Here is a 23424-nt window from a genome sequence, read left to right on the forward strand (position 1 = left end):
GTTGTAGATTTCTTTATTTTCACACGACCGGTTTTGGACTGTTATAAGCCCACCTTCAGGTGTCGTAGCCGTGTTGTGGTCCCCGAGCGCCGCGTGTACCAGGTGCGGTGTGATGCCTATGACCGCAGAACAGGGAGAACAGTTTTCTGCACAATACAAAGCTTTACTACTCACCTGGGCCCTTCAGCATTGACATTGCACAATTGATGACTGGAAACATGTTGCCTAGTTGGGTGAATCTTGTTTCAAATTGTATCGTGGAGATGGATGTGTATGGGTATGGAGACAACCACATGAATCCGTGGACCTGGCATGTTAACAGTGGCCTGTTCAAGCTAGCGAAGGCTCAGTAATGGTGTGGGGTGTGTGCAGTTGGAGTGATATGGGATCCCTGATACGTCTAGATATGACTCTGATGGGTGACATGTACATAAACATCCTGTCTGATCACCTGCACCCATTCATGCCCATTGTGCATTCCAACGGACTTAGGCAATTCCATCAGGACAGTGTGACACCCCACATGTCCAGAATTGCTACAGAGTAGCCCCAAGAACACTTTTCTGCACCAGACTCCCCAGATATGAACATTATTCAGCATATCTGGGATGCCTCGCAACGTGTTGTTCAGGTGAGATCTCTATCCCCCTCGTTTTCTTACGGATTTCTGGACAGTCCTGCAGGATTAATGGTGTCAATTCCCTCCAGCACTACTTCAGACATTAGTCAAGTCCATTCCACGTCATGTTGCGGCACTTCTGCGTGCTTGCAGGGGCCCTACACGATTTAATCAGGTGTACCAGTTTCTTAGGATCTTCAGTATAGTTTCTGCAGAGGCTCAAAACTGCTTTTAAGATTGAACTACATATTGCTACACCACACCCTGGCCAGAACAAGATCATGGTCGAGATCAGAAATGGAGTGAGTACAGATCTCATGTTAAGGGTTGCATACACTAGAAATCAAGGTGTTGCTGTTACATTAGTGCATTACTGGCATTTCTTCCACTAATTCTGCATGTATGAGGAGTCAGAGAACCATGGCACTTCATTCTCTTCATATTGGTCGACTCATTCTCTCTCACTGAAGCATGCTGGAGTGGAGCTAGTTGTGACTATGTACAGAAGCTGAGTGCATGATTATGCTGCAATATAGTAGCACAGATAGGGTGAAATGACAGATTGTCAAGATCAGATAGCCTCTACAAAGCTGTATTTTGTGACTGTGGAGGGTGTAACATGGAAATTAAGCAACACAGTGAATACAATCGCAAATGTGCTTCATTAGAGGAAGAGTGATACCTGGAAAAAGGTGGTTGCTATAAACCATGCTTCAGATGAAAACCATAAAAAGTTCATCAATTGCAAACAGAATGGTTGTATTCTTTGTTTATTCCACTTCCACCATGGGAAAACGTTTGTACCCTGTCAAGCGAAAACTAAGCCCAGAATTGTCCCTGTTATGTCCCTGTGAACAATACGCACACTACATGTGTATTCTAATGGTTATGGTAACCAGCGGTTGTGGGCTGATAGTGAGTTGTGTAGCTTATCATTCATTTCTCTAACTTTTTCAGGAACTGCTGTGAATTTATTTTGATAGCTAGCTGTTACCTGCAGCTGCAGTTGCATATCAGTAGTTTTGTTATGATGAATGATGGTGAGGGTTGTACGTGCAGTAACATCAGCTGCCCTCATGTGTTTGCCTGTTTGGGTAAGCATAGCTCATGATGTGTGCCCTGCTCTCCCTGCTACTAGCTGTTCCAATGCGCAAAGTGTCGGCATAGCATTGTCGCTGCTGAGCAATGCGTACAGAGAAGAATGGGCCATGCATTGTGCTATTGAAGTAGCTACAAATTATACATGTAAAATATGCAACAAATAGTGTGGAAGTATGGATTAAAAACATTGAAGATGGCATAAGTGTTGTATTCATTACTTTGAATTGTATAATGTAGCACACGTCAACCAATAAAAGCATTTTCACAAATATGAAGAAGGTCAGAAGACAGAGAGTAAATATTTGTACACTTTCTAAACAGCCTATGTTCTCCATCATGGTTCAAGCTATCTCAGTATCAAATTTCATCAAAATCACTTCTGCAAGTTTGTCATGAAAACATCATTGACAAGGTTCCATTTGTATTTATAATATTAATATGGATAAAACTTTCAATCACGGTATCTTTTCTTTCCATAATTTGATTTTAATGAAATAAAACCTTTGCTGTGCCCGAAGCTGTACTGAAGTTCCCAGTGAAAATACTAGGAAAAAGATTACCTTGTTCAAACGGAACGGTTTGGCAGATTAAGTATTAGTATAGGTTAGTCACCACGTAAAGAATACACTTTATCCTTGTATCATATTTTCGTGTCACAGACTCGGTAATGTGTCCAAAGTGTGTGTATGTCAAAGTAATTGTTAAACATTCTCTGAAAAGAAATTAAGTATCAAAATAAACTTACAGCAGTCTTTGAAAATGTTTTATAGGCAGAAATTGTGAGATCACAGTGATTATACAGAACTCATTTCTGATTTCTTAGCTCATGGGTGTCACAATCCTATTCACAATCCTATCTTGCAGGTCTGCTGCCCCTTCCTCCCTGGTAGTAGCTACCTTTCCCCAAGCCTCCCTCCTTTTCCTTTCTGCTCTCATCCACTTCATCTGGTGCAACCCCTTACCCCAGTTGAGCTGCCATCAGCCAGGAAAATGTTCCCATGCAACTTTATATGTGTTGTCTGTATGCACATGTGTTGTGTTTGCTGTGAAGGAGGATTCGTCCAAAATTTTAGCGATTTTGTTTGTCTGTTTTATGTGCCTATCAATTATTCAATGTCTCAACTATACAGTGAGTTGTTACCTTTCCTACGTTCATTATTTAGGAGAACAGCAGCTGGTTTGCAAAAAGCCACTGCCCCTCTCTTACACTATGTAGCTGCTGTTTTTATCCAGTAGTTCAAACAGAGTATTTACTGTACAGAATTGACACAGATGAATGTACACTGATCAACCAGAACATTATGACCACCGATCTATAAGGGACATTCAAATGAAACCTGATCACTAGCGTAAAGTAACGGTAACGATTTTATTAACTCAAAAATGTAGCTATACACAGTACACATAATCAAAAATAGTCGCCAAAACTGTTGGCACATTTATGCCATTGTAACACTAACTGGTTGATTCCATCCTTGAAGAAGCTAGTACGCTGCTATCGGATCCAGGCCTGGACCCAGTCACACACTTCGTTGTCCATTGCAAATTGATGTCTGCTAATAGCTAGTTTTAGAGGTCGAAACACCTGAAAGTCATACAGTGAAAGGTTGGGACTGTACGGTGGATGTTCCAGGGTTTCCCACCGAAACTGCTGCAATGTCATCTTCACCGCATTGGCCATGCATGGGCGGGCATTATCATGCATGAGAATAATGCCATTGGACAACATAGTTTGACGTTCCGATTTGATGGGTTGTCTAAGGTTCTGTAAAGTGGTTCCCCGTTCCAGGAACTCGACAAGCAGTAGGCCCTTGTGGTCAAAAAAGGACATCATGACCTTACCAGAACAGGTGTGCATGGCCTTTGATTTCTTTGGAGGTGGTGAAGTTGCATGTTTCCACTGCTTGCTTTGATGCTTGCTTTCCAATTCAAAATGATGACACCATGTTTCATCACTTGTGACAATATGCGACAGAAAGCCATATTCCTCATCATGCAGATGACTGAAAAACATCACCATTCGAGTATTGAGCTATTCGGCAGTCAGTTGGTGGGGAACCCACTGCGCATAGATTTTTCGAAAGTTTAAGTGTTGATGCATTATGGTGTGGGCGGTGCCTACAATAATACCCAGTAACCAATGGATCTTGTCCACTGTGATTCTGTGGTTGTCCAAGACTAAAGCATTCACTTCCGCAACCATTTCTGATGTGATGACACGATGAGCCTGTTCAGGACGAGCATTGTCTTCCAGTGACTTCCGCCCCACAAGGAATCGTTTGCAACATTTGACAACACTTGAATGACTCAGATGTGCCCACCATACGCAGCCTTCATCCGTCGATACATTTCACGGCCTCCAACTCCCTCCACGGCCAAAAATCGAATCACTCCTCATTGTTCCTGCTTACTTGCCTCCATGTTCAGTAGTGGACGATAACTTCTGTGACCACCTTCACTTTGGCATGAAACAACACTGGTGCTACACAACATCAAAAGGTGCGCATGCTTCAGTCTCTCCACCAATAGATGACGCCACCATACCCACAGTTACGTGGTGCCACCTTACATGTAAGGCAAAGGTAGATGCACTGACCAGGTTTCATTTGAATGAACCTCATACTATCGATTTAAACCAGTCCAGGCAATAGCTGCATCACCTGGTGAGGAATGACTGTTTGTCATACACACGCATGGTGCATGAAGTATCAGTGAGCGTGCTGTTCTTTTGTAGAATGGGAGAAGCGCTTGATCTATCTGAGTTTGACCAAGGACAGATTTTGATTTCCTGGAGGCTCGGTGTGAGCATTTCAGAAGTTCCTTGACTTGTAGGGTGTTAATGGAATGCTGTGGTGTGTGTCTTCAATACATGGTGAAATCAAGTCCAGACGTCGTGGGGTTGGGTGGCTACCCCTCATTACAGATGTCAGACATTGTACCTTTGGCAGACTGGTAAAACAGGACAGGCAGCGAACTACGGCGGAATTAACATAAATGCTGGGCAGATTACAAGTGTGGCTGAACACACAGTGCACCAAATACTCCTAACAATGTGCCTCTGCAGCCGGCGACCCATTCATGAGCCAATGTTAACACAACAACATTGGCAACTGCGACTGAAGTGGACATCCGACCATCATCATTAGACGTTGGCGCAGTGGCAGTGTGTTACATGGTCTGATAAATCACGATACCATTTTCATGGGATGGCATGAATCCCTCGTCTTCCAGGGAACGGCTCCTTGACAGCTGTACTGTGGGACAGAGACAAGCTGGCGGTGGTTCCATTATGCTCTGGGGAACATTTGCATGGGATTCCATAAGTGCAGCATAACTCGTGCAGGCTGCCATGATAGCCAAATAGTATCTTACACTGGTTGCAGACCACGTACACCCTTTCATAACAATCATGTTTCCCAATGGCAGTGGCATTTTTCAGCTAGGTAATGTACGACATCACAGGGCCGGGAGTGTGATGGAGTGGTCCGTGGAACACAGTGGCAGGTTCCAGTTGATGTGATGGCCCTCCAACTTGCCAGATCTGAACCAGATCAAACACATCTTGGATGCGATTGAGTGTGGCATCAAAGCTCGTTGCTCCCCTCCCCAGAATTTATGGGAATTAGGTGACGTGGTGTGCAGATGTGGTGCCAGCTCCCTCCAGTGACCTACCAAGGCCTCATTGCTTCCATGCCATGACGTGTCACCAGTGTTATCTGTGCCAAAGGTAGACTTACCGGAATTTGATTGGTGGTCATAATGTTCTGGCTGATCAATGTATGTGGTAATAGAAGCAAAAAATTTTCCATTAACCATGTGTCCGTAAATAAGTAATTTATGGGGTAATTTCGAATGTGTGGTTACATATCACCACTGACTTCAGTATGAAATATTGACCTAATTAGCACAAATATATTAAAAGTGTTAACTGTTCGATTAAGTCCCTAACTAACTGATTTTGAATTTCATCTATGGGTCATGATTGGGTATGTGGTACGTGCATGATGGAGCACTGGCACGTTTTCTTGATGATAAAACACATCGATATGGTCAAAGTCAGGAAATTGTTTCTGAAAGTATTTGTATGGAATATAGCCATGTATGGAAGTGAAACATGGACGATAAATAGTTTAGACAAGAAGAGAATAGAAGCTTTTGAAATGTGGTGCTGCAGAAAAATGCTGAAGATTAGATGGGTAGATCACATAGCTAATGTGGAGGTACTGAATGGGATTGGGGGGAAGAGAAATGTGTGGCACAACTTGACTAGAAGAAGGGATCGATTGGTAGGGCATGTTCTGAGGCATCAAGGGATCACCAATTTAATATTGAAGGGCATTGTGGAGGTTAAGGGTCATAGAGAGATGAATACACTAAGCAGATTCAGAAGGATGTAGGTTGCAGTAAGTACTGGGACATGATGAAGCTTGCACAGAAGAGAGTAGAATGTAGAGCTGCATCAAACCAGTCTCTGAACAAAAGACAACAACAACAACAACAAGGGTCGAAGACGGATGGATAGGTGCATCTTGTGCACCTTGGACATCATTATCCCCTGACCTATATCCTGTGGACTCCTCTGTCTGTGGTAATATCAAAATTGAAGTGTATAGCACTTCTGGGGATTCACTTGGACAATTGGAGCTGTCTTGACCAGATTACAAGGTGATCCTTGGGTGTTTGAAAGAAATTGTAACTTTAACACACTGCAGATGTGAGTGTACAACACACTTCAGAGGTGAGTGTAGTATTGCATCACAGTGAAAGGACAACTATAGGAACACTACTGTTAATAGTTAAAAGTTTATTGGAAATTGTTATACATAATGTAATGAAGTAGTATTGTATTTATTGCCGAAGAACACGATGAAAGAAATTTGAACTAAATTAGATGTGGAATTAATCAAAAAGTTTACATTTAAAATACATTGTAATAACTAGGAAAATATTTTGTACTGAAGTCAGTGACTCCTTTTAACCACAGAAAAGCAATTATTTCGCATATGAGTTGCTTGCGGTCCCATGTTTACATGCATGTCCAAAGCAACATTGCATTGTAATTCGGAATAACATAGGAACTGTAATATTGATATATCCGCCAACATCGGGCAAGTGGCATTCAAGTAAAATGCTTCCCCTGTACAGGATTATACATAATGAATGTACAAGTACAGGAATGTACAAGTACAGGTTTTAGACACATGGTTGACGACATACGGAAGTTTGAGTCTAGCCATGAATCATGCTCCGGTAGCCAAATGAAGTGGTAAGGAGACCGCTCGCAATAAGCAGTCCAGCACAAATTTTCATTGTCATCATTTGCAACTGTAAATACATTTCGTGTATGTAATAGAGTTTGACCATATTTTATGTGAAATTACGTACACGTCTGAGATGAACATTGGTGAAGTTTAACATTCGTTGAAGCAATACTGGCCAAGATACATTTACTGGTTTGACTCAAAGTGCAACTTTGCGCAGTGCGAACATGGGACTATGACGACTTTGAGCTGTTATGTCTCTGGTAGCATTTGTTGAATGAAATGGAAGTTAGCCACCTTTTACAACTGTATGCATTCTCTTGAGAATAACAATGAAAAGAATTTTATGAGTCATATTCAGCCAAAAAAATTTAGACAAAATCGCCCAAAAAAATCACCAACCAAAAAAATTTCAGGGTTTGACTTCTTATATCTCTGGGACTAAAGGTGTGAACCTAGGCGTATAGTAGACTAATAAGACAAGGTTGTGTGATATAATGTTTCATTTATGTACCACATTCCAATGCTGAATAAATTAAGTGTAAATTGAAGATTTTGTAAAGAAGTGAAAATGTGGTTCTTTGAACCTGATTTTACAAGTAACTTAAGTTCTATAAAGCTTTCCAAACTGGGCACATTTGAAAGACCATAGTTTTAACCACCTACAATGTATTTTTGATTATCCAACTTGGATTAACAATGCTAGATAATTTTAATCAAAGTTGGGTGCAAAAATTGTGATATGAAAAAAAATTTAAGCTTTGGATTCTTACAGCTCAAAGAGTAAACTCACGCTGAGCATGAAACACAATACACGGTATCTCGGTAGCACAAGGATGTGGAATACAAAATTTCTTTCACCTACTCTTTTCCAATAATCTGAAAATTCACCAAGAAGAGAAGATGAAAGCAGTATGTATTTGACTCTTCTTTTACAAATACTATTTTCTATTAAAGCTTCAAAACCAGTCTCATTCGAAAAAGCGTACTTTTAGCCACCCAGAACAGTGTTTAAAATTTCCAACATGCATTGTGCTCTTAGAAAATCTGTTTTGCATAATTGATTTCAGACTAATTTCATTTGGAAACAGCATGTTTTAAATCATTCAGGAAATCACGTTTGATTTTCTAAAGTGCGCTAACAATACCTGAAATGATGGGCAACTTTGAGGGAATGTACCATGGCAGCCGGCTACATTCCAGCAACCTGTTGTCTGTGTATTGTTGCGTGTGGCATTTGTTTTTAAATTTACAAGTAATGTCTCGCTATATTGCATTGATGTATGATGACGTTATCACTACCTGTTCAAGAACAGGAACCGGCAACCCCATCACCGTAGGGGTATTGCCCAATAGCTGTGAAACACCAGCCATAGAGGGGTGTCTTCATTCAGGTCCCGGAGCCTGTAATCTGGTTTCTTAATTGAAGGTCAAATGCCTTATGGCCTTACTTTCCTACTTTCGAAGCCATTTCCTAAGTAAGTACCTTATCCTTATTTCTCAATCCATAGGAGTATCTCAGGACAATCAAAAATTAATACCAGTTTTGGTTTTAAACTTCTCAATATTGCGGTTTACATTTTTCAAAATTTCTTAGTCACTTTCTGCTGCTCATCTTCTGGAAATTGATACTGTTAGCCAGATGATGATATTGAAGGAACAGAGAACGTGGAAATGAGATGATGTTGTGGTACCCATACAATCTTTCAAGGCAATAAAATGAATGATCCAGGCCTTGAGTATGCGGAAGTTATATCAGTGCATCATTTTATTCCATTGAGATGTCACTATGTTGCAATGTTGAGAATCTTAAAATCAAAATTGATTACTTTTTGCTTGCTAGGCTTGGGAACCTGTATGAAGAAACCCACCAGGGGCTGGTATTGCACAGCTGTTGGGTGAGACCCCTATGTTGGGGTTGCCGGTTCTTGATTTTGAGCCAGTAGTGACATGTCACCATGAATCAACGCAATATTGTGAGACATTACTTGTCAGTTTAGAAACAAAAATCACATGTAACGAAACATGGGCAACAGGTTGCTGCAGTGTAGGCTGTTGCTGTGGTACTTTCCCTCGAAGTTGTCTGTTATTTTCAGGTGTTGTTAGCACACTTGTGAAAATCAAACAAGCGTTCCTGAATGTTTGAAAACATGCTCTTTCTAAATGTGATTAGTCTGAAATTAATTATAGGAAACTGATTTTCTAAAAGCAAATTGAATATGATCTATGAATACCAGGTTTGAACTGATTTAGTAGAAATGTAGAAATAAGTATCTGAATGATATATTGTGTTGAAAACCTAATGTTACTAAGCTGTTGTGTCCAAAGTTTCTTGTTTATCATGCCTTTAATCAATGAGATATAAGAAGCCAAAGTTAAAACTTTATTTGCAACATGATTTTTTTCTGCCTAACTTGCTGCAGTTTATGTAGCATTGTTAGCCCAGGTTGGAAATTTTACCCACTGTTCTGTAGGGCCTAAAACACGTTTTTTCGAATGAGACTGGTTTTGAACCTTTAATAGAAAACAGTACTTGTAGAAGAGGTATCAAATATACACTATCTACACCTTCTCGCAAAAATGGTCATCTTTTTGATGAATTTGCAGATTATTTGAAAATAGTACATGAATGAAATTTTGTATTCTACATCCTTGTACTACTGAGCTATTGTATATTACGTTTCACATTCAGCATGCGTTTACTCATGAAGATATAAGAATCCAAAGTTTACATTTTTTTCATGTCACAATTTTTGCACCCAACTTTTACTCACATTATCTAGCAATGTTAGTCTGCATATACCTATTAGGTGATGAACACCATGATCTCTCTAATGAGCCCAGTTTGGAGAGTTTTATAGAACTTAGTTTTTTGCAAAACCAGGTCAAAAATACTGCATCTTTTTACTTTTTTACAAAATCTTGCACTTAATTTATTCAGTATTGGAACGTGGTATGTGAATGGAACTTTATATTTGAGAACCTTGTGTTGTTAGGCTACTACATGTCAAATTTCACGTTCTTCACGCCTTTAGTCCCTGAAATACACAAAGGCATGCTTTGATGTTTTGGGCGTTTTTGTGTAAAATTTTCTGGCTGAATATTGTTCATAAAATTCTTTTCATTATTATTCTTAAGAAAATGTTAGAGTTGTACCAGATGGACGAATTTCATTTCTTTCAACAAAATATTGTCCGATATGTAACAGATCTAAAACACTATAAATTCACACTTGCTCTGCACAATGTTGCAAATGGAGTTAAGCAAGAGACTACATCCCAGTCAGTACTGCTTCAATTGTTGTTAAACTTTACCACTGTTCATCAGTGACATGTTCAAACATTCACATAAGATTTCGTTGAAATCCGTGTTAGTCAAGCAGGAAAATGTTCTGAAATTGGGTAATTTGACATGGAATGATCGTGCTTTGTAATATCATATCATCAGCATCATCTTCATCTTGTTCATGATGATGACATGGTTTTATTTGAGTGCTTTTTTATAGGACATCTTCACAGTGTACGTACTAAATATTTAGAGGCATTAAAAATGTCGAAACTAAGTACTTCCAAGAATATTTTTAATATGCTGTGAGAGGCTACTTTTATAATAATTTTTTCCATACTGTTTGAGACAGCAGAATCAATCTTATCCTACACTGCTTTCCTACTAAAGATTAAAGTGCCTTAGCCTGTACTATTATCGTTTTTTTGCAGAGTTCCAAAAGGTGTACGATAGATTGGAAATAAAACTGGAGGAGCGGGGAGAGTCCTTCTACCAGTCAAGAATGGAGGCTGTTGTGAAGGAATTGGATGAGAAAGGTATGTGATTTGCTAGTGAAAAAAATGTGTTTAACAAAATAAGTGTCCATTTTGTGCCTCTGCCAGTATTAAAAAATTCATTGAAGAATGATGGCAATATTTGCAATAAGCAGTTGTATAACTGTTGTTCAAATTTGTGTGAAACTGTTTTGGTACATGACTGTGCAAACAACGGGAGTCGCGATATTCATTGCACAATGTGCTGATCTTTTTTTAGGGTTCCATACACCAATCAGTATATACGAAACCCTTATTGGTTTCACTTTCTTGTCTGTCTGTCTGTCCAACTGTTAAAACCCTTTTTCTCACATACTAAGGACTACAGTCCCATGGCAATATAAAAAAATTGAAACTTCTAAGTCAGTGCCATTTATGTTACATATTTTGACACTCACGAACTCACTCATCAAATTTGTAGGGTACCTCCCATTGACCTAGAATCATAAAACTTGGCAAGAAGCAAAGTTTCACAGTAAAAGTAAAAGGGAAAAAATCATAAAATTGGTAATATGTAATTATATCACATGAGAAAGAATTTTTTTTTTTTTTACACTTGTCATCGGACTGTCTGCTCCTCCGTTTGTTAAGATGCCTTTCTCTCTGGAACAGGTAGACGTATAAAGTTTCGTGTCACATACTAAGGTCTTTATTCCCATGTCGGTGTAGTACATGTTACGCACGGTGTCGGTGCAATAAAAGTATATGGCCGTTTATGTCCCATATTTTGATACTCACAAACTCACTCATTAAAACCTATAGGTACTGCCCACTGACGTAGAAACATGAAATTTGGGAAGAAGGAATGTTTCACTTTAAAAGTAAAGGGGGAAAATCAGAAAATTGTTAATTTGTAATTATACCACACACATAATATTTCTTTTGCCATTTCAAACAATGGAAAATCCAGGATGGAATGTAACAATGTTATGAAAAGGAAAGTTGCAACTCACCATATAGCGATGATGCTGAGTCGCAGATAGGCACAACAAAAAGACTGTCACAAATAAGCTGATGCCACTACAGAGAGAGAGAGAGAGAGAGAGAGAGAGAGAGAGAGAGAGAGAGTGTGTGTGTGTCATCTGTTTTCAACAAATGCCTTGTTGGCCAAAAGCTCTTTTGTCATTTGTTACGTGACTTAAGGCTTAAAATTAAAACGTTTTCAGTAGTCTCGGAATTTCTGAGATCAAGATCTAGCCAATATCAATGTCGATAATGGACAAAGACCCTCGAGATTCTCAGTTCAAAAATCCTCGAGACACTCATTTCAATAATCCTTGAGATTCTCAGTTCCTGGGAAGGATGAACTGTCTACATAAATAATTAAGTTTGTACGGAACCCTCAGATTATGAGTCCTGCTTGCACCTGGCCAATTCTTTGTAAACTTTTAGAATGTACTGAACTTAGTTTTTCTCAGTATTAATCAACTAAGTTAAGTCCAATTGTATGTGAATATTAATCACTCCCTGAAATAATCTTCTCAACTATTGATAATAATGGTGTTATTTATTGCCTGATATACTCTTTGAATTAAAGGTACACCATGATGTAATTTTATAAAAACATTTCATGACTTAACAGATGGTCTTTCTGAAGAATCTGCCAGAAAATCTGAACCGTATATTATTTGTGCTACATCCGCAAGTAGCCGGATACCGGTGCACATGTCAGAAAACAGGAGAGAAACGGTGATGATGCCAAGGCCATAAGATTGCCTGAACCCAGACCAGAGTCGATCTACCGGGCTGAGCGAACGATGGACCCGACACCACAAGAACAAATCAATAGCAGCCTATGCAACAACAGTGTGCAACAGACCTTTGACACAACTCTGTCAGTAGGTCAAATATGAGCCACAATCCAAATCGAGACCAAAGAGGAAAACCAATACCAAAGTGAGGTCGTTGAGGGGTAGACAGTAGTATGGTGGAGACTGTAACAAATGCTATCAGACGAAGTACACAGCTGACTGAGCGGTCGAGAGGCAGTGGTATTTATACCTGCTGTGGGGGACACCATTGACCGGTGTATTCATGTGATAAAACTGTATCGCACTCACTAGGCGAGTGCAGCGCTGCAGTGATACTGCCCTCTATCGTCCATCGTGATCCACTTGCTCCGGCGGACCTTCAACTTCCGCACAGCCCAATACCAGAATTAGTGTATGTATATTGTTAATTAACCCAAATTCTACATAAATGAGATTGCACATTGCAACTAGTTCTTTACAGTCAGTAACTACATTTATTATGTGTTGAAAGTATTTACATTTTCTTAAAAATATGTTTTGTTGCTGTGTGTATTTTTATGTCAAATTTTAAAATAGTGTTTGGCCCAGTGGCTCTGCCAATGATTTGTATGTAAGAAAAATGCCAAGTTGCGCTATGGTTCGGATTCCACCTTAAACTGTACTGTAGGTGTCCCTACAACTGTCTGGATGTTTCAGAATTCTGAGGTAAGAAAAGTTATACCACCTCGAGTAGGACCATATCTAGAAATGTTCAAACCAACATTGGGTTGAACGCAGCTTAAAACTGTATTTGTTGTTCTATAACTGGAAAATACAATAGATTACAGTTTTTGTCATGTATGAGATGTACTTATTTTTTGTCACATCCTTTTTAACTGCTCTGTTCCCTCCCCCATAAAAAGGACAGTGGAATACCATATAACCTTGTGAACTGCCACAAAATAACAAGCAGTGGAGGGAATGTTATGAACATATCTTTCTTCATTGGCATCATGAAGGAAAACACTGTTATATGGTTACATGATGACAGTTTGATAACACTTGTAAAAAAACAAACAGGAGGAGTGTTTGGGAAATGGATTGTAATTTCATCCCTGAATGAAGCAAAAGAAATATTGTAATTTTACAACTACTGCAACAAAGTGTTTGACTGTTTCTCTAAAACTTGAAGGAATGCCACCAAAGTATTTTTTATTTCCAGGGTTCATCATTAACTCTCCCACACACAAACAGCTACAACTTTAAATGCGAACATTTTTAGGTTAGGCTTTACCGTGACTGTTACTGACATTAAATGAAACAACAAGTTTACTGTTACCAGTCACCGTTTTATTTTTTCCACGACGCGTTTCGAAGGTTTAAACCTCCATCATCGGGTGGATTTACATTAGTTAGTATTACATGTGTGTGTATGTTGTGTTAAGACATTTGGAGGAACTTGTGGCACTGCCTAGTGGAGAAACAAGACACTATTTCAGAATATGGTTTTGGATAACTTTTGACAAAAAATTAAACTTATATTTAATGGTAAACTTTAATAAGTAAACTAGAGTACCTCCAGTGGTCACAGGTTCCTTTTTCTGTCGTAACACTTCACATGTATACTGCCACATTTGTAAACAAATATGGCGTCTGGAACCAGCGGGGTGCAAGGTTCGTGCAGCAGAAGAGAAGACATAATCGCAAAGTGCAAAGAATATACATTGTAACAACATTATTACAGAATAATCGTTTAAACCATTTGGCGGTGTTTGTTTTGAGGTGTCAAATATATGTGTGTGTACTTCAGGTGGTATATAAATCCAATTTTGAAAGGTTAAAACAGCTAAACATTCGTACTCGTTTATGCAATCAGGTGAAATGTTAAAATGGCTTAAACTTCATACTTGCTAATAACAATTAGGTAAAATGTTATAGGCTTGAATTACAATGATCATATTGGCTACAGCAGTAAAATCATACATAGGTGACACTCTTTGAAGAAAGAGAGAGAGAGAGGATGGAGTGATTATATGAGAGCAAACATTTACATGGCAAGGAGTCTTAAAATTACATGTTGCATATATTAGCTGCCTAAAGGTTGGGGTAATACACTGGTTAACGTTATAAAATATGCAGATAGATATACATTTGTGCCAGTAGATGATGTACATACAGTTTTAAGCTGGCAGGGGGTACAAGCTGTTGGTGTGATGAATTATCTGTGAATGAGGTCAATCTCTTGTACTCTTGGCGGCTGTCAATATTTATGGTAAATATTAGGATATGTGCACGTGTGTGTGTGTGTGTGTGTGTGTGTGTGTGTGTATTTTAAGAGTGTAGACAGTTGCTGAAAACAGAGATGATACTATTGTAAATATTGTCATTTTTGTCATTTAAGATGGATTCTGGTTGTTTCATTTGGTGTTTGTATATTTGGAGTGTTTCAAGGATGTCTAGTTTTCTGCCTTTTGGTTGGATGTGTAGGATGCTAATACTTGTGTTGTTAACATGGTGTTTTGTTTCATGTAGGTGGGTAGCTATTGCTGATGTGTGGTATTTTTTGTTTTTTAGTGCTGCCATGTGTTCCTTGAACCTAATCTCAAATGATCTGCCTGTCTGGCCTATGTAGAAGCAGTCACAGTCCAAACATTCAATTTTGTACACACCTGTGTGATGAAGTGGGTTTCGTGTGCCGATGTTGTGGGGTAACTTCTGTCCAATCTTGTTGTCTGTTGTAAAGGATATGCTTATGCCTTTCCGTTTGAAGACATTAGCAATCTGGTATGAAATGTTACCCAGAAAGGGGATTGTATGCAAGACATTATTTTCTTTTTGTTTTTTGTGTTGTGATTGCTTTGCCATTATTGAGTGTTTTAGAGCGTCTATTATGGAGTTGTTATAGCCATTTTCAATAGCTGTTTGTTTTATTATTTCAATTTCTTGATCACGTGTATCTTCTGAGAGTGGTAGTTGGATAGCTCTATTAATCATGTACCGGCATGCTGCCATTTTGTGTGCTGCGGGGTGGCAAGAGGAGTTGTGGATTGTAGTATGTGTTGTGGTAGGCTTCCGATAAATTTCAAACTGATGTCTGTTATTCTTTATTATAATGGTAAGGTCTAGGAAATTTATACTGTCATCTTTTTGGTGTTCAACAGTGAATTTTATGCTTTCATGGGAGTTGTTGAAAAACTGATTCAACTCACTGATGTCATCTTTAGTGCCTTTGATTAAAATTATGATATCATCTACATATCTGTAGAAGTAGATGATATATTTGAGGAGGTGGTGATTGGAATTCAAGATTTTGTCTTCTAGGTTACTTATAAATATTTCTGCTAACAATCCGGAAAGATTTGAGCCCATTGCCAGACCATCTGTTTGTTTGTAGATTTTATTGTTAAATTTAAAATAGTTGTGTGAAAGTGTGAATTCAAGCAGGTCCATTAGTTCATTAATGTGAGTTGAAGGGATTTTTTTGTGTTTATGTAGGTTGGCATTAATTATTTGTAGTTTGGTATCTATTGGCACAGATGAATAAAGGTTTTGTATGTCGAATGAGGCAAGTGTGGCTCCATCAGGTACTTGTATGTTTTTGACATATTGTGTGAATTCTGTTGTGTTTTTAAGTGTTCTCTCATTAATGAATGTGTATGCTTGTTTGAGAATTCTGAAGAGTATTTTATTGAGCTTGAATGTTGGGCTGTTCCTACAGTTCACTATGGGTCTGATGGGGGTCCCATCTTTGTGTATCTTAGGTTGTGACCTAAGACAAGGTGCTTGTGGGCTCATTGTTACAATGTTTCTTGCTTCTTGGATGGTGAGTAGAAAGTAAATGTTGTTTGGAATGTGTTTAATCTCCTTTTGTATTCTGGCTGTGGATCTTTATGTATTTCAGTTATGTTGCTGGTTTGGAAGAAGTCTAAAGTTTTTTCTATGTATGTAGTTCTGTCCATTACAACAGTTGTGTTGCCCTTGTCAGCTTTTACAATTATTGCATTATTCATGTTTAATTTAGTTTTAATGGACAGAACTACATACACAGAAAAAACTTTAGACTTTAGACGTGCTGAATGGAGAAGATGGACTCGAGTGTAGCCAGTGAGGCAAAAAGAAGTGTCCTGTTGAATGTATGTATGTCAGTGGACAGCAGGTTTTGCACTAGTAGGTTATAGGAACATACTTCCTTTAAAGGCTGAATGCCACACACACTTAAGCAAAGATCACATAATATTTACTTTACTGTGACACTGAAAACAGGCCCATACCCCAGGCTGGTCTCAAATTGTAGTATCAACTGCTATGGAACAACTCTTAAAACAATGAGCTATGTCATCCCCTGTAGGCAAGGTGCTGATCTTCAGTGACTGTGACCAACCAATATGAGAAATGAGGATGACCCTATCAAGGCAGTTTGGATGTGGTTTGTAAAAGTCCAAAATTACATTATGCAACCAAAAACTTCAGACTACTGATTGATATTCTGAAATTTTGCTTGTTTTCTTTTGAACATACATAGTTTTCCTTGTCTTTTGTTATTTATGAGACAATAATCAAGGTGAATTTAATAATTAATGTTAAGCCATCTTTTCATTAAGATGTTAATAGAACTGTATAGTGTTCTGTTAGCTGCTGCTTAACAGGTATCTATTACTATATCTGTTCTCTTGTCTTTATAATAGCAACTCCCCGACTTCTTAAAGCACTCATCTGTTTTGAAAGTGAATCCATCTGTGAAGTTAATAGAAAAAGAGAACTCGTTTTTCAGCTTTGGAACAGATTTGTAAGATGAAATATTTGTAAGATGAAACTGACATGAAACCAAAAGTAGTTTATTTGCCAGGAACTCGAGCAGAATTAAGGATTTCTCAATTTTTTGTTGAAGAATAATATGATTTGAAGATCTTGGAGTATTACCCTTAAACAAGGGCAGTTTTTGGGTAGTATAGCACATTGCTATCCTCTTTTGTATGTTTTTTCATAAATGACAGTGACAAACCATTCGTAATTGAAGGAACTTCCTGACTAGTTGTTATAAAAATGGATTTTCCTGAAAACTAAAAGCAACAAAGTGTACATTTATTTTTTAAATAATGAAGAATTGCAGGAATTAATGTTTTTTTATTTGAAATTTGTTTTCTGTTTATAGACCCTTTTTATTTGCAAACGATTAATAAATGTTTTTATTTATGTAAATCAAAAATGGTTCAGATAAGTTCTTTATTCATTGTGCAAAAAAGTCAGCCAAACTCTGCAATGAATGTACACTAATTGTAGATAAATATGGAATATTGTGTTTCGTAAGAACATTGACCATACCTCCACTTTATGTGCAAATTGTGTTGCTATACATTAAGAGGAACAGATGGTACATGTGTGTGTGTGTGTGTGTGTGTGTGTGTGTGTGTGTTATGATGACAATATTCTAATTAATTGTTTATTCTTTTTGAGCTATTACTATACGTTTGTGGATGGTTAGTCTTAAAATGCAGTCCAAACATAGTGCAACAGAATCTGTGTATGCAACTTTTGTACAGGTTTTCTGGAGGAAGATGAAGGGAGAAAAATTATGTGGGGCCTAGACAAAGATGCTATTCCACTAACAGTTGTGAAATCAGATGGAGGATTTACTTATGACACATCAGATATTGCTTGTATTAAACAACGTATTGAGGAAGAGAAAGTTGACTGGATCATATATGTTACTGATGCTGGACAGGTTTGTGTAACTTATTTATTTTTCCATAGCATATAACTGATGTCTAAAAAATGAGACTGACAGGAAGTGCAAAATGGCACAACAGTAATGGCTGCAGGACGAATGGAAGGCTGTAGAAACATGCATGACTAGAACAGAGATAGATACCATCTATAGGAAAACTGAAGATATCTGTGGGGAAAAAAGAAGTAGCTGTATGAATATCAATAGTACAGTTGGCAAGCCAGTTGTAAGCAAAGAAGGGAAAGCTGTAAAGTTAAGGATTATGTAGAGGATCTGTATGAGGGAAACAAACTTGAGGACAATATTATAGAAACAGAAGAGAAAGTAGATGAAGATAAGATGGGAAATATGATAGAATGGGAAGAATTTGGCAGGACACTGAAAGATGTAAGTGGAAAACAGAGCCTTGGAGTAGATGATGATCCTTCAGAATTAGTGATATCCTTGGAGTGGCAGGTGTGATAGAATTATTCCACCTGCTGTGCAAGATACATGAGACAGGCAATATACCTTCAGACCTCATGAAGAATGTAATAATTCCAGTTCCAAAGAAGGCAGTTGCTGACTGGCGTGAATATTACTGAACTATCAGTTTAATAAGTCATGGTTGCAAAGTATTGACACGAATCATTTACAGAAGAATGGAAAAACTGGTCAGAGCTGGCCTTGGGGAAGATCAGTTTGGGTTCCAGAGAAATTTCGGAATGTAGGTGGCAATAGTAACACTGTGACTTTATCTATAAATATAGACTGAAGAAAAGTGAACCTACATATGTAGCATTCATAGATTTAAGAAAGATTTTTACAGTGTTGGCATGGTGTACACTTTTTGAAATTTGAAAGTTGCAGGGATAAAATACATGGAGTGAACAGCTAGTTGCAAGTTATATAGAAAGCAGACTGCAGCTATAAGATTCAAAAAATCATGAAAGGGAAGCGGTAGTTAAGAAGGGAGTTTGACATGGTTGTAATCTAGCCCCAGAGTTACTCTAACTGTACACTTAGCAAATAGTAAAGGAGACTACTGAAAAATTTGGAACAAGAATTAAAGTTCAGGGAAAAGAAATAAAAACTTTGTGGCTTGCTAATGACATTGTAAGTCCATGAAAGAACTCTTGGAAAATCAGTTGAATAGAATGGTTAGTGTCTTGAAAGGAGATTATAAGATGAACTTCAATAAAAGTAAACATTGTTAATCGAATTTAGTCAAGTAAATCAGGTGATGCTGAGGGGAATTAGGTTAGGAAATGCAACACTAAAAGTAATAGATTAGTTTTGCTGTTTGGGTGTAAAATAACAGATGATGGCTGAAGTAGAGATGATATAAAATGCCAACTGGCAGTAGTAAGAAAAGCATTTCTGAAAGAGAGAAACGTGTTAACATGTAACTGAATAACTAATGAGAAGATATTGAATTGGGGAGAATAGGATTTATGGTACAAGTAGGCTAATAGAAGTGCTCCATTGATAGGCCACTTCCTGAGGCACCAAGGAATTGTTGATTTCAAAATGGAGGGAAGTGTTGTGTTAAAAATTGTAGAGGAAGACCAAGAGATGAATACAGTAAGCAGGTTTAAATGGATGTAGGATGTGGTAGTTCTGCAGAGAAGAAGAATCTGTTTTTTTATTTTGATCTGTCAGTGTTTTGAAATGTTACAGAGTAAGATTACATTTATCTAAAAATTTCATGATTAGTTTTAAAATTAATATATTCTTTTGATGAAGGAGTGTTGCTACATTAGTGGTCAGTCGCCGGTGAGACCTGAGTAACTGTTGTATGAAATCAGTTTGCTGGTTTGCATACAACTTATATTTGAAAAAAAAAATGTGATTGATACCTCGCACTTTTATTCCATCAAATTCACAATAAGGATTATCTCAGACACTTACTCGGCAAAGGTGGCAGGGAAATTATCCACAATTAAATCTCATGTGAATTATGGAACTTGTAAACTTTTTATTCATCTTAATAGTTCAGAACCAGGGCTTCGAGGGAATGTTTTTTTCTGTAATATTTCCTTTTAATGTGTGTTGATGATTGATATTCATAGTCTTGTTGGTGCCTTGTTCTTATATGTAATGTGTCTTCATGTCTGATGGCAGTAATAAGATGTTTTTAAAAGTATGATTTTGGGTGATGGTTTTTGCTAAGTCATTGATCACTTCATGATATTTAATATTAGTGTGTCCTTCGATCCACATAAATTTTACCTTCTTTTCAAGATTTTCGTTGTCCATGGTAGCTTTCATTAAGTCCATTACCATTGGATTAGTTTTCTGAAGAAGGGTTGGTGTCTGGATATCTTAGAGCAAGCTTCTGCAGTCTATTAAAATTGGAATGTTTCTTACTGTGAGATTCTGCACGTAATTTGAAGCTGCACTTATAACTGTGACTTCTGCAGAAAAATTAGATTTTTCACTGGGAAACAAAATCAATTCCATGTGACCTGTACTTGGACATAGGAACATCATCATCAGTTTTTTTGCTATATTAGCAGGCCCTTTGCCTCTCCATTTTCTGCAATCCATTGCTTCATTCTTGAGGCTGCTGGTTGTTGTACCGTCCATCATGTCATCCAGTATCTGAAATCTTCCTTCTTCAGTTGCTTTTCCCTTCTACACAACCTTCTAAAACTGTCATTCTATCTTATTATATGCCCAATCAATTTTCTTTTTCTTCTTTTTATTACCTCTAGTAACTGTCTTCTCTCTTCCACTCGTCTCAGTACCTCTTCGTTTTTTACTCTGTCCATCCAAATTACTCTTTCCATCCTCCGCCATGTCCACATCTCAAAAGCCTCCAGCCTTTCTCTGTCTTTCTTCCTCAAAGTCCATGTTTCAGCGCCATACTGAAGAACACTCCACACAAAACATGTAATGAGTTTTTTCCTCAGCTCTATGTCCAGGCTGTTTCAGAAAATTCTCCTTTTCTTATAAAATGCCTCTTTTGCCATTGCTATCCTTGTTTTAATTTCTGTGCTGCACTTCAGTCGGTGTCTATCCTGCTTCCAAGATACTTAAAATATTGCACCTGTTCTAATATTTCTCCATTCAGCATAATTTTTATTTCTTTATTTCCTCCTAATGCCAATACTTTTGTTTTCTTTTTATTAATTTTCATTCCATGATTTTGTACATTAGCTTCAATGGTGTCCTCTAAATCCTGTAATTCTTTTTCCCCTGTGGCTAGAAGGACCATGTCGTCAGCAAACCTCAAACACCCTACTCTTCTTCCTCCAGTTTCTACTCCTTTGTCATGTAATGAGCATTGGTCAGTCATATTTTCCAAGTAGAGGTTTGAAAAGATAGGTGATAGGCAGCATCCTTGTATTACTCCTTTCTCGAGTCTGATCCAGTTTGTACTTTCTCCTCTCACTTTAACTGAGGCTTTTTGATTCAGATATAATGAGTTTACAAGTCTTGTGGTTTACCAGTGCACTCTCTTTTCCCTTATTATAGCCGCCAGTTTGTCCCAATCCACATTGTCAAATGCCTTTTCTAGATCGATGAAGCACATACAGAGGTCTCTTCCTTTTTCAATAAACCTTTCTCCCAAAATTCGTAGGAGCCCTATTGCATCTCTGGTGCCTGTATTCCATCTAAAGCCAAACTGATCCTTGCCAAGATTCTTCTCCATTACTTTTTCAAGTCTCTTATTAATTATTCTTTGGCTGCGTGTGAAATGAGGCTGCTTGTCCTGTGCTCACTGCATTTCTTGGTTCCTTGTTTTTTCAGTAATGGGATCATTACCATTGTCAGAAAGTCCTCAGGCCATTCACCACTGTCATATATTTTATTACATAACCTCAATATTTCTCTTATTCCATCTTGGTTCAAGCATTTTAATATTTCTCCCAGTGACGTATCTGTACTTACCGCTTCAATTGCATCACAGTCCTCTTTTAGCCATTTTTTCCTAGCCTGCTCTGTTTCTCTTTGCAGTTCATTATTTAACCTTCAGTACATCTTTCTTGCATCTTCAGTGTTCTTGTTTTTAAATTTTCTTCGTTCCTGCATCTTGGAAATCATTTCTTGTGTGACCCATGGTTTGTTTGTTTGTTTTGCCCTTTTCCCTTTTACATATCCTATATTTTGCTGTCCTGCTTAAGTGATACCTTCTTTCAGCTTATTCCAGTACTTGTTGACATTATTAGATGGTTCTTTGTCTCGTAATGTGTTTAGAAACTCAAGTGACAGCATTTCCGTAATTTGTTCTTTGTTGAATTTTATCTTCTCTAGATCCCACTTCTTCACCATGGTCACCTTCTTCAGTTTTCTCATTCTTATTTCTATTTCTGCCATAAGTAAGTTGTGGTCGCCATTGATATCTGCAACTGGTAATGTAAGCACCTCCTTGATTCCATTCCTGTGTCTTTCTGCTACTAGTATAAAATTGATTTGGTTTCTGTATTTATCCCTACTGAGGTCATTTGGCCATTCATCTGTATCATTTCTCTTTCCAAGACCATCACTGCCTTCTGTTTTTCCCTCTTTCCCTTTTCCCACAGTGGCGTTCTAGTCTCCCATTACTGTTTTGCAGCATTTTTTATTTTCGTCCATTATTCTCTCTATTAAATTATACATTTCTTCTACATTTGGTAATCATGTTCTGAAGTTGGTACATACACCTGGACAATCAGTAAATCTTTTTGTGCTCCTTTCAGCCTTACACCAATAACCCGGTCATTTGCTTAGTTCACATATTCCATACATTTAGCCAATTCCTTTGCCATAATCATTCCTTCTCCATTCATTCCTTTTACTTCTCCTCCTGAATAGTACAGTACATATTCATCTGACTGTAGCTCCCTACATCCATTCCATCTTACCTCGACAGCTCTTATGAGGTCCATATGATTCTTTTCCATCTCTCTTTTAAGGTTTTCTAGTTTGCCTGCTTGTAGCAGAGTTCTAACATTCCAGATAGCAATTCTCGTTTTGATTTTTGCCTCCTTTCGAGGTATAATTATTTGTTCCATTATAATGGAAATGGACCCTTAAGAGACACGTGAAGAATGGAAAAATGTGGGTGTCACAGAAGTGCAGAACTAAATGAGGAGGGTCATTGTAACATTGGAGGAAATGGCAACATTTATTCTAACCTTCAACATCTGGAATTAACTGGACATATTCTTGCAACCTGTATTGTCTTAAAGCTCGACTGTTTGTT

At 38.0% G+C, this 23424-nt stretch overlaps 1 protein-coding gene across 2 annotated transcripts in view; it reads left to right on the forward strand.

Moving 5' to 3' along the window:
* Positions 1 to 23424, forward strand: part of LOC126481483 (arginine--tRNA ligase, cytoplasmic) — a 139447-nt gene that overhangs the window by 79430 nt on the left and 36593 nt on the right. For both annotated transcript variants that reach the window (XM_050105262.1, XM_050105263.1), the window contains exons 8-9: positions 10698 to 10802; positions 18070 to 18251. In XM_050105262.1, the coding sequence (XP_049961219.1) occupies positions 10698 to 10802; positions 18070 to 18251 (287 nt within the window). The remainder of the gene's footprint in view (positions 1 to 10697; positions 10803 to 18069; positions 18252 to 23424) is intronic.

Source organism: Schistocerca serialis, chromosome 5 (assembly GCF_023864345.2).
Source record: "Schistocerca serialis cubense isolate TAMUIC-IGC-003099 chromosome 5, iqSchSeri2.2, whole genome shotgun sequence".
NCBI lineage: Eukaryota > Metazoa > Arthropoda > Insecta > Orthoptera > Acrididae > Schistocerca > Schistocerca serialis.